This window comes from Hemiscyllium ocellatum, chromosome 26 (genome assembly GCF_020745735.1).
Source record: "Hemiscyllium ocellatum isolate sHemOce1 chromosome 26, sHemOce1.pat.X.cur, whole genome shotgun sequence".
Classification (NCBI taxonomy): Eukaryota; Metazoa; Chordata; class Chondrichthyes; order Orectolobiformes; family Hemiscylliidae; genus Hemiscyllium; species Hemiscyllium ocellatum.
In genome coordinates this window covers 10,167,727-10,179,890 of record NC_083426.1, presented here as the reverse complement: position 1 = coordinate 10,179,890, position 12,164 = coordinate 10,167,727, and the positions used below count along the sequence as shown (strand labels likewise).

The following is a 12,164-nucleotide window of genomic DNA, read 5'->3' as shown; positions in this document are numbered from 1 at the left end:
AGAGCATGAGCCTGGTGGAAGACGGATGCAGCATTACAAAGAGTCTAAGAGGTAGCAGAAGGGAGTGTGGCACTTTTGTGAAGTGGAAAGGTCAATGACCTTCTCACAGCACTGCTAATTGTCCCTCTGCATCATTGTGGTGGTCGCCTCATAAGTCTGGCAAGATCTCGTGGGCTGACCTACTTCACTTCTCCTTTACACTATCCCCTCCACCTAGACCTCCAATTCCTTGTCAGAGAACCATTGTGCCGTCTTCCCATTTGCTGAAATGTGTTGATTCCATCTGAACTGGATAACTTTAAAATCCAAATGCTGATTAGAGTGCCAAGGATGCTGGTCCTTTGGCAGACATTGGGTGAGTAGGGAATTGTTCTGTGGTAAGACAGGACTAGAATTGGACGAGAGAGGAGGTGGGGAATGTAGTTAATGAGGGATGTTTAGATGTGTGGTTATCCAGTTTTCAATGCAGACTGCCTCCAACAGCATGGGTTCAATCCTCACACTGAGTGAGATTACCATGAAGGACTTGCCTTTTCAATCTCTCCCCTCGTCTGACCTTCGGGTACCCCACCACCAAACACCTCTCTAATTAGAGAGCAGCCCAATAGAACTATGGTGACTGTACTGAATATAGTCTGGAACAGCTATTGGATCATGTCTAATTGAAAATAGTACTTGATTTTAACATGCAATATATTTTTCAAGTATCAAACCTGGTAATGAGTGGGCTTTTAACAACACCACAACTTCATGCCAGTTAGGCCAGCATTACTATGTGAAAAGGAAATAGGATTAGTCTTTTACAGTTTCTCTTACTGTGACAAGTTAATTATGTGCTGATAAAAATTTAACATTCATTCCATTCAACTAGAAAGTACAAGACCAATGTACTTTGTTATATTTCCTATGATCCCCTGTTGTAATGATGTTTACAATCCCATTAGTTGTCTAGCAATGATATAAACAGCGGGGAATACCATATTGACAATCTCCCATCCAAGCTTCTACAGAATGCATGCTCCAACTGTTTCAATCAGGAGAGTAAATACCACTTCTTCAAAAGCATTCATCAACAATATAAATTCTCAAGCGCTACGCTAAAAGTATAACATACATCCATGTGTCAAACTAAGTCAAGCGACAGTCCAATAAGGTAATCAAAATGTAAATAATAAATTTCTTTTAAAATACTAAAATGGTAAGGTTTTATTAGCTGAACCACGTACACAGTACTTTTCTTCTACAGCTAAATTCATAGATTCATGCTTACAAACCAAATGCTGTATATAAAAATTATAAATCTGTAACCTATATACAAAAAGAAGTCACTCATTTCAATGCATTGGTTGAAATATTTATAATCTGCATGACCTTTTATAATATCTGCAACAATTAAAATGTTCTACCTGATATTCAAAGCCCTTAAAGCTGAGTTTTGTGCTACTCAGTCACTGTGTAATGTTAATTGACGCAAGGGTAAAAAGTCAATTACCTGGATAACTGATTCTTCTGGTGCATGTGTGGAAGGTATTGCATTCAGAATCAGCATATACTGAATTTGATTGCTGTTGATTGTTCAAAGATCTCTCCTATTTATACTTTAAGTACTTCCTGCTCAAGCACAAAGGTGGGTTACAGCCAATGGTAAAGTTTCATGAATTCTGTTCTGCTAAATTCCTTATTACCCAAACACTGAAGACGTTACACAGTTGCTTGGAATTTCCAAGGCTGTTTTGGTCCAAATTGTACATTTGCCAGAATTTGGCCACTACAGTCTTTCTGGCTTCCACCAATTATCCATCCTCAGAAAAGTCCAATAGATCCTTAGAGCAGTGATATTTTTATTCCCACATCAATGGTTCTCTTGTTACCCCATTACTGCATAATATTGGATTGTAGCAGATTTGAGCTTTCTAGAAAGTGAACGAAAGAATGCCCCAAATTCATTTTAGGGTCCTAGTCTTGCATCTGCTGTAGCCGTTAGAATTGAAATTGAATCCATATCTGAAAGGACTTTTCTCAGATGAAAAAATACCTCTCATCCTGCCTAGGTCAGATATGAAACCAAGTTCATATACCTGATTAAAAAAAAATACTGCATTTCCAACACATACACTGAAGAACCAGGTCAAGATCCAGTGCTACATGAAGACTGTCAAATGTTTTTCATAGCATCTTTAACTGACATCCTGGAGGGCAGAGTGTCATTTCTTATTTAATCCGCTCAAATGTGGCAAGATAGTCTAACATATTGGCATTATACTCCGCTGAATCCAATCCTCAGAAACTGAAGTTGTTTTAAAATATCACACAAGCCCAAGAGAAATTTTTTTTCTCTCTCCTGGCTGGATTTGAATACTAGTCACAGCTGAGAAAGGATATTATTTTCTAAAAAAAAAGTGTTAGCCAAATGCTGCTTTTTAAAATGTGAGTCTCCCATTTTTTGTAACAACAACAAAACACTATCTCTGTAATTGAAGCACAACAAATGAAGAAATAGTATTTTACAATTAGGCTGCACTTGTGTGCTACTACAGTGTAGTGTTAATTTCAAATGTAGGAAGAAAATTCATACATTTCTCTAGGGGGAGAAAAGTAGCCTGATATTAAAAGAAGAAAACAAAACCATTTTGAAAATAATAATTTCTTGCAATTCATGACTTTTCTGCCCTCACCCTTACAACAGAAAAGGATAAATGCATACTGGAATAAGGTCTTGTTGACAGCAATACATTTCTCTGACCACAAAAAAATTGTCATGTTTCATGCAAGACAATGAACACTGGTGCATCACTGAACTATGGAGAGTTCATTGAGTTGTCCTCTCTCAACATCCAGACATCTGTACTGAACAGGAGCTAAGATGGTGAGAAACAACAACCATACCTTAAATGTTTTGTGATGGCTTCCCCAATCAACTTAAAGGCGCAAGGTCAAGATCTACTGTTGTCCCGGCTGACCTACCTTAGGATGAACTAATGATTAAAGTTGAAATATTTGAATGTTATGGTTGAGTAGTGGCCCTCATGCTGCACTAACTTACTACTTTGTAATATACCCTATCATCTCTTTTAAGAAAAACATTTTCTTGCTACATTACAGCCATACTTGAAGCACTGAAATTGCATCCAATGTAATACCAATTCTGTAAAATAAATGGTTTTCTAAAATGGTTTACCATTTCTCAGGAAGCAGTCTTTCTGCTACATTTTACTGAGTAATTGCATTGGGTACACAATGAAAATAAAAAAAAACGCACTTGTACATTATCTCAATTAACAAACACTGGAAAAAATACAAAATCATGTAAGTTTCATAATAACATACCAAATGCATCAGGTAAACCCCTTCCTCTCCTCTGTCACTCATTACAAGATAACTATTCCATTTGTTTCTTTTAACCCTCTCCCCCAAGCCCAGAGGTTTTTGATAAATTTACAAGACACTACACTTTGATCTTTGCCGACTTTCTAAAAGTAGACAAAGCATCAGGGTGATTCTCCCCATACATCCAAAACTAACAGACTAGGTACCATCACCATTGAAAGCAGTTGCAACATTGGCTTTCTCCACCTAGACTAAAAGTTACTCCAAGTCCTTTTCCTGTTGAAGTGAGTTTCATTACTGACACTCCAGTAATGTTATTTAGTCTAAATTCTCAAGGAAAAGAAGTTTTTTTCCCCTGGAGAAGACAGTTTTTTTTTTGTAAAGCTCCACTTGTTTCAGGAATGCAGGCGAGGCAGTCAATGTAGGAATACTGGATGGAGGAGAGACCGTCAATTTGACTAGGTGTCTGTTTCAAAGGACTTGCATAAGGCAGAGGTTTAGGCCACCCTGATCACCTGACCCACTATTTCTTCATTCTGCTGGTGTTTCTGCAGAGAGGAAGAAAAGGACAAGATTACACCTCAGTAAAATGTAATGTGCATAATTTCTATGTAAAATCAATTCAGAAACTAATAATTATTGAGAAATGCTACCCAGAAGGTTTATATATTCTAACTGAATTGAAGGACTTAAATTATTCACTACAGAAAAAAGTAGATATAAGGACAGATAATAAGCTAGATTGTAAATATCATTTGTCCTGAGTTTACCATTTGTCTCACACTCTGGGCTGTAGTTCATAGTGGATTAGCTGGCATGTTTCATTAACCCAGGGGTTCCTCACAACTTTGTCTTCTGGCTCTGATCCCTTTCATAGTGCCCTCCTCACACTAAAGCTTATTCACACACGCTGAAGATTAGATTAGATTAATTACTTACAGTGTGGAAACAGTCCATACTGGATGAATCTTCTCTTTTGTAATTTCTTGCTAAACACAATCTCCATCTCTATTACAGTGCAATGGCTGATTCCAACTTGACATCATCAATCTCTCTCTTCTATAGCTATTCAATGTTTCTGGCAAAACTAACCACCAGAAATCCCTATCACTTCTGTTGCTACCTCCAGGAAGCCTAGATTCCTTAATCATGCCAAACACATTTTCCTTTTTCCCAGAAACTCTGAACATTCTATAATGGCTATGTCAGTCCATGACTTTAGCACTTCCATAGCTTGGAGGATCGAATGAATCTTATGATATGATAGGTGATCCATTTCCCATCTCCAGCATCTAAACATTATCTCAAACTTACTTCTCCTGCCTTTATTTCAATGTTGCTCTGGCCGGTGCTCAAAGCTTTTCTCTCATCTCTTTAAAGATGCATCAGTACCATTGGGTAGCTATTTCTTCACACTAAATGTCTCAATCTCGACTGGTCACATTCATCTCATAAATTTATTCAAAACTGTGCAACTACTTTCCTCTCCAAATGCCTATCTGCTCTCAATTTCAGACTTTTAAAACCAAACCTTGGCATCATCCAATAACTGCTTAATTTGGTGGGTTTCTTTGAATTTTTTTCAACCTTTGTGAAGTCTTAACTATTCATTAATGTTGGTTTACTGATTAAAAGTACTAAAAGGGTTTCGCTGCCTTCAAACACATGATGATGCTCACAGCCGTGATATAGTATATTTTATTGTGTAGCAATATTTATCCAGATCAAACACTTCAAAAGTTGATGGATTCATGGATTGAGAACATACTCAAAATGACTAATACAGTACATCTACAAATAAGCACAATTCCAGTGTGTGCACTGATGATGCAATCAGAAACTGTTATGGTACATGGGAGAACAAAAAGCAGAAACATCTAGAAATACTCAGGTTGAGGAAGAGTTGTGAAGCACTGGAAACTAGTCAGTGTTTCAGGTGCAAAACTCTTCTTTCAGAATGAAGAACAATGATCTGAAATATTGACTGATCATCTTCTGCTACTCTGCAAATGTTAGCATACTTGATTATTTCCAGCTGTCTTGTTTTTTAAACTTTGACTTTCTGCAGTATTTTGCTTTTTGTTTAGCTTGTCAGGAAAGCTCCTTGAAATGCTACTACGGTTGTTCAAATTGTTTGAAGTGGATAAGTGCCCAGGAATATTGATCAGACAACAATTAAGACTGAAAAAGAAAATGAGCTGTAGAAGCATAACTACTGTTTGAAGGAGCGATGCTACAGAGGTAACTTGGACATGTTATTTTGTTAAGTGCAAGGCTTTTGAAGAGGAGTTAAAAGTGGTTTCATTCCAAAACAGAACAAGTCGGAATTTTCAGTTTACAAAAAGTGAGATTGCCCAAACTCTGGGAAGTGAGCAGTATTGTTGTGGATTCTAGATAACAGTGCCATATTTTGAACAAATAGCTGCAGGACAGTAAACGTGTGAATTTTCTGTGGTCAAACAGATATACTCTATTACCTAATGGCTATATTAAGGTCAAGTGTGTACAAAAACAGAGTTTGTTACTCTAACTGTCCTGTTTCCTATACCACCTTGGCTGAACCTACACTGCTGGGGAACTTTTGTTGAGGAGGATGTCAGCGCAGAGTGAAGGTGGCAGCCCCACACTACTCTGAAAATGTAACAGAATAATACATTACCTTTTTTTTGTTTTTTTTTCTACAGCCTACCCAGAAATCATTCAGGCTGTTGAATAAATATAAATATACAAATAAATATCACAAAAATTACAGATGACAACCTTAAGGGTTGGTTTTTAATAAATACTTAGGGCTAGCATTATAAAAATCTTCATTTCTCACAGGAATACATCTTCAAGGGTGAAGAAAATCAACTGCATTAATGGTCTGTGTACAAATTCCAATATTTTCCTTTCTACATTCAAAGGTGGGAAAACATGACAAGAAAAATTGTATACTCTGAAGAATTAGGAGATAGGATTTCCCCTTATTCAAATTGCATACGTGCTCACATACATCTGAGTGTTCTAGCAATATTGTAAACGAGTTAACAACATGCAGCTGACGAGAGACCAGATTAATCAGGTAACACACACAACTTTGGAAATATACAGCAGATGAGTCAGCTCTGAAGGTGAATTGTGGGTTAATGCTTTGGGTAAAGACTGATGATTCAGGACATATTTATTTTTCCATACTCCTTTATCCATTGCAGGTGACATGTGCTGTGATTGATCTCTCCAGAACAGGGGAGAGGTCTATCTTGATATATCTTTCCTGTACTTGAAGGTCGACAAAACTGTGGTGATCTCTTTTTGCCAATTTTAGTAAATTACATATTTTCATTTTCAGAAAGAGGAAGCAAATTTGGTCAGTGGATACAAGCCACTCTCCTGCTCTCTTCCCTTTCTTCTGATTCCTTTTGACTTCTAGTCCCAATGTTGTTCAGATGTTCGTCTGCCAAAGCTTTAGTATACTCTGACCTTCCACCTGTAACACTCCAAATGATTTGTTTTCTTTATGCCACCACTAAGTTACAATACTCACATAATGCTCAACTCTTTCTGTTGTCTTATTTTTGTGCTCTCTTCTGATTCTTCCAGAGCCTTTGTGAACCTTTAGTATTGTCTGTTTTCCAAGAGTTGCCAAATTCTGCATTCATTTTACCCATTCTAAACTACCCCTTTCTGATTCTTCTCCTTCTTTGAAATCCCCAAAGCTATCTTGGATTCTCAAAATTAGGATCATGTGAAATTAGGAGAAAGTGAGGACTGCATCATGTGAAATTAGCTGAGGGATTGGGGCAGCAGCACCCACCTTTTCATTACTACAGTGTAAAGCTTGATTTTTGAAAATCACTTACTCACATGAACAGCTTTGAACAGCAAGAATTTACCAGAACCACTACTAGTGGGCAGCACGGTGGCACAGTGGTTAGCACTGCTGCCTCACGGCGCCTGAGACCCGGGTTCAATTCCTGACTCAGGCGACTGACTGTGTAGAGTTTGCACGTTCTCCCCGTGTCTGAGTGGGTTTCCTCCGGGTGCTCCAGTTTCCGCCCACAGTCCAAAGATGTGCGGGCCATGCTAAATTGGCTGTAGTGTTAGATAGGGGTAAAAATGTAGGGGTATGGGTGGGTTGCGCTTCGGCGGGTCGGTGTGGACTTGTTGGGCCAAAGGGCCTGTTTCCACACTAAGTCTAATCTAATCTAATCTAGTCCAAAGTAACTACACAGGACAAGTAGATATTAAGGTTCCAATCATTTTCTAATAATCCATTTCAGACCGCAACAAGACAAAAGAAGCAGATATACGCCAGTTAGCCCCATTGAGTCAGCTCTGCTATTCAATCATGGCTGATCTGTTTCTTAACCCCATTCTCCTGCCTACTCCCGTAACCTTTGATCCTCTTGCTAATCGAGAACCTACCTCTGTCTTAAGTGATTTGGCCTCCACAGTCTTCAGTGGCAATGAGTTTCACAGATTCACCACCCTCTCGCTGAAGAAATTCCTCCTCATCTTAGTTTTTAAAGAGATGTCCCTAATGCGAGGCTGTGCCTTTGGGTCCTAGACATATACTGGTGAAAATATCTTCTCTATGGCCACTCTATCCATGTTTCTCAATATTCTGTAAGTTTCAATGAGATTCCTCCCACTCATCCTTCCAAACTCAGAGTACAGAACCAGAGTCCTCAGCTGCAAGCCCTTCATCCCATGGGATCATTCTTGTAAACATCGTATGGAGCCCCTCCAACTCCAGCACATCCTGCCTTAGATATTGGGTCCAAACTGTTCAAAATATTCCAAATGTAGTCTGATCAGGGCTTTACACTGATTGAGCAGTGCATCTCTGCTCTTGTATTGTAGCCCCCTTGAAAATGAATGCCAACATTGCGTTGGCCTTCCTTTTCTGTGGAGATGTCAGTGTTGAACTGGGGTAGACAATATCAGAAGTTACATGACACCAAATTATAGTCCAACAGGTTTATTTAAAATCGCAAGCTTTCAGAGTGTTGCTTCTTTATCGTCAGGTGCTCTGAAAGCTCATGATTCTAAATAAACCCATTGGACCATAACCTGGCATTGTATAACTTCTGACTTTGTAAGATCTCTGAAGTCATTCCACTTTTAGAAAATAGTCTATGCCACTATTCCTCCTGCCTCTAATTCCGCCTACCTAAGTCCATAACCTCTCACTTTCCCACGCTGTATTCCATCTCGTTGTCTGTGCAAGTTCTTCTGCAGCCTCCCTACTTCTTTAACACTACCTGTCCTTCTACCCATCTTTGTGTCATCTGCAAACTTAGCAATAATACTTACAATATGAAAAGTCGTGGCCCCAACACAAACACTTCAGAACACCACGAGTCATCAGCTGCCATCCTGAAAAAGACCTCTTTATCCCTACTCTCTGCCTTCTGGTCAGTCAGCCGATCCTCTCTTCATGCCAGTACCTTGCCCTCACGCCATAGCTCTCATTTAGCAGCCTCCTGTGTGGCACCTTGTCAAACGCTTTCTGAAAATCAAGTCCACTGGCTCTTCTTTGTCTGACCTGCTCATTACCTCCTCAAAAATTCTAATGGATCCATCAGGTATGACCTCCCCTTGAGGAAGCCGTGCTGACTCAGCCCTATTTTACCATGCACTTGCAAATATTCTGCAATCTCACTGTTAATAATGGATCCTAAAACCTTACCAAGGTCAGGCTAACTAGCCTTTAGTTATCTCCTTCAGAACTCTAAGGTGTAGTGCATTAGGTCAGGGTGATTTAACCACCTTCAGACCTTTCAGCTTCCCAGCACCCGTGTCTGTGGCGCAGTCAGTCAGCACATTCGGTTGTTAACCGAAAGGTTGGTGGCTCGAAACCACCCAGAGGCGGAGTGCTCACCGTTCTCACAACAACTGCTTGGGGCAGCACAGTGGCTCAGTGGTTAGCATTGCTGCCTCACAGCACCAGGGTCCCAGGTGCTGTCTGTGTGGAGTTTGCACATTCTGTCCGTGTCTGCGTGGGATTCCTCTGGGTGCTCCGGTTTCCTCCCATATTCCAAAATGTGCAGGCCAGGCGAATTGGCCATGCTAAATTGCCTATAGTGTTAGATGCATTAGTCAGAGGGAAATGGGTCTGGGTGGGTTGCTCTTTGGAGAGTCGGTGTGGACCTGTTGGGCCGAAAAGCCTGTTTCCACACTGTAGGGAATCAAATCTTACCTTCTCCTTAGTGATGGCAATTACAATCACCTATGCCCCTGAATCTCTTGAAATTCTGGTATGCTGTTGGTGTCTTCTACTGTGAAAAATGATGCCAAGTACCCATTCAGTTCCTCTGTCACTTATTTGTTCCCATTACTACTTCTCCAGCCTCACTTTCTGGTGGTCTAATGTCTATTCTTGCCTCTCTTACTTTTCACGTATCTAAATAAAAACTCTTGCAATCGTCTTTGATATTACTAGCTAGCTTACTCTTATTTCATCTTCTCCACCTTTATTGCTTTTATAGTTACCCTCTGCGGGTTTTAAAGCTTCCCAATAATCTTCATCACATTGTATGCTATCCCTGACTTCCCTAATCACCGATAGTCAATTTGAACTCCCCTTAGCATGTTTTTTCTTCCTTGGGAGTAACTTCAGCTGAGTCTCCCGAGTTACCCCCGGAAATGCCTGCCAGGGCTGCTCCATGCTCTTCCCTGCTAGGCTCCTCCCGCACGTTTTTGTAGTTACCTTTACTCAACTGCAACACAGCTACATCTCCTTCTCAAACTGCAGGGTGAATTCTACCATATTATGGTCACTGACCCCTAGGGATTATAGAGTCATAGAGTTGTACAGCATGGAAACAGACCCTTCAGTCTAACTCGTCCATGCCGACCATAGATCCAGACTTTGTCTATTCACCCTATTCACGCCCCTCATGATTTTATAAACAAAGGTCACCCCCCTCAGCCTCTGATGCTCCAGGGAAAATAGTCCCAGCCTATTCAGCAGCTCCCTATAGCTCAAACCCTCCAACCTTGGCAATATCCTTGTAAATCTTTTCTGAATCCTTACAAGTTGCACAACATCCTTCCTATAGTAAGGAGACCAGAAGTGCACACAATACTCGAAAAGTGGCCAAATCAATGTCCCATACAGCTGCAACATGACTTCCCAACTCCTATACTCAACGCACTGACCAATAAAGGCAACCATGCCAAATGCTTTCTTCACTATCCTATCTACCTGTGACTCTGCTTTCAAGGAATTACTTCACCTTAGCTGCCTAATCAAGTCTGCTTCATTACACACCACCAAATCCAGAATTACCTGCTCTCTATTTGACTCTATCACAAGCTGTTCCAAGCAAAATCTTGTAGAGATACCATATATTCTTTGTGGAGTTCCACTACCAACCTGATTTTCCCAGTATACCTGCATATTGAAATCTCCCATGATTATTATAATTGTGCCTTTCTAACATGCCTTTGAAGCAAATTTCTTATTATTGCTCTCCTCTCCAGTTATTTCTCCAAAAAGATATCTGGTTTGATTTTTGGCCCCAAATCCAAAAATACCATGAATTTAGGAATTCATTCCTCGAATAACTGATGGCCTTTCATCAGCCAGTCAAAATATATCTTCCTTGCTAATCATTCAGTGACTACGTAAAGTATTTTTACCATATTCTACAGAAGTAGTAAATATTTGTGGCAAGCTCAGGTCTTGCAGCTTCTTTGATTGCACTCTTGACTTCCCTTTAAACTACTAATTACTCATTTTGTGCCTCCATAACAGCTGCACATTGTATCACATCTGGGGATTTGTGCAGTCGTGCCGTTCCATATTTCAGACAGACAGTCACAAGTTCACTGGTTTGATGAAAAGCCGAATATCTGAACAATATGGACAATCTAGCTGACTCCAATCCTCATGGGACCACAATATGTTGCTTGTTCTATCAATAAACATATTGACTTGGATCCCGTTTACAACTCTCTGAGAAAAAGAATAGGAAATGACATCACCACAGGACATTACATCACCAACCCAAGAAATACCAAACACAAATAGAAAGTAGGCTACACCACCAGTGCTTCATTCTAGGCTCACTGAAGATGTTACCTTCAAAATATCTGAAAAACAAACCTTCCAGTTCAGCGAGCAAACCTACATCCATGCTGCTTGTTCAATAGTCTGACTGAGGTTTACTATTTACTGATCGAATAACTATGCAAGACTTCCAAAACATGATTCAACTGTACTAACCCATTAAGATTGTTATTTATCTCCACCTAACCACAAAGCTTTTAAGAACATATTAACACCCAAGCTTTACATAACACTAAGTTGACAGCTACATACCTCTGGCACGAAGTCATAAATCAGGAGCAGGAGTATCTCACTTGGCCCTGAAGCATGGTCTGCCCTTCAATAATATGATCAATCTGATTACTCTATATTCCCACCTACCCTTAAGATCCTTGATCAACACGAGTTTGAAGGTTATATCGCTGCCTTAAAAATATTCAAGGACTTTGCTTCTACCACCCTTTGGTGCTTTAAACCTACACAAAGTTCCAATGACTTATGACTTTCTGCAAGGAAGAAATTCTTACCTCAGTCTTAAATGGGTAACCCAGTGTTTGAAACAGTGATCCCTTGTCCTAGATTCTCCTTCAAGGTGTCAATTAAGACACCTTATATTCCTTTAAATTCCAATGGATACAAGCCTTCCCTCTCCAAACCGACCCATAAGGTAACCTACTCTTTTCAAGTATTGGTCTGATAAATCTCTCTGAACTGCTTCCAACATATCAACACCATTCCTTAAAATAAAAATAATACAAAAACTGTATGCAGTAGTTAAGATGCGATTTCACCAATGCCC

The 12,164-nt window shown here is 39.7% G+C and overlaps 1 protein-coding gene across 4 annotated transcripts in view; it reads right to left on the bottom strand.

The window, feature by feature from the left end:
- Positions 1 to 1,204: 1,204 nt before the first annotated feature.
- The window catches only part of LOC132828143 (nuclear transcription factor Y subunit alpha-like), a 69,409-nt gene continuing 58,449 nt past the window's right edge, over positions 1,205 to 12,164 (bottom strand). For 3 of the 4 annotated variants that reach the window (XM_060845063.1, XM_060845065.1, XM_060845067.1), the window contains 2 exons: positions 5,987 to 6,032; positions 1,205 to 3,875 (listed from right to left, as the gene is read on the bottom strand). Coding sequence is in view for 1 of the 4 variants with exons in the window: in XM_060845065.1 (XP_060701048.1) it covers positions 6,024 to 6,032 (9 nt within the window). In the remaining 3 variants the exon portion in view is untranslated. The remainder of the gene's footprint in view (positions 3,876 to 5,986; positions 6,033 to 12,164) is intronic. The other variant, XM_060845064.1, reaches the window with a different exon arrangement.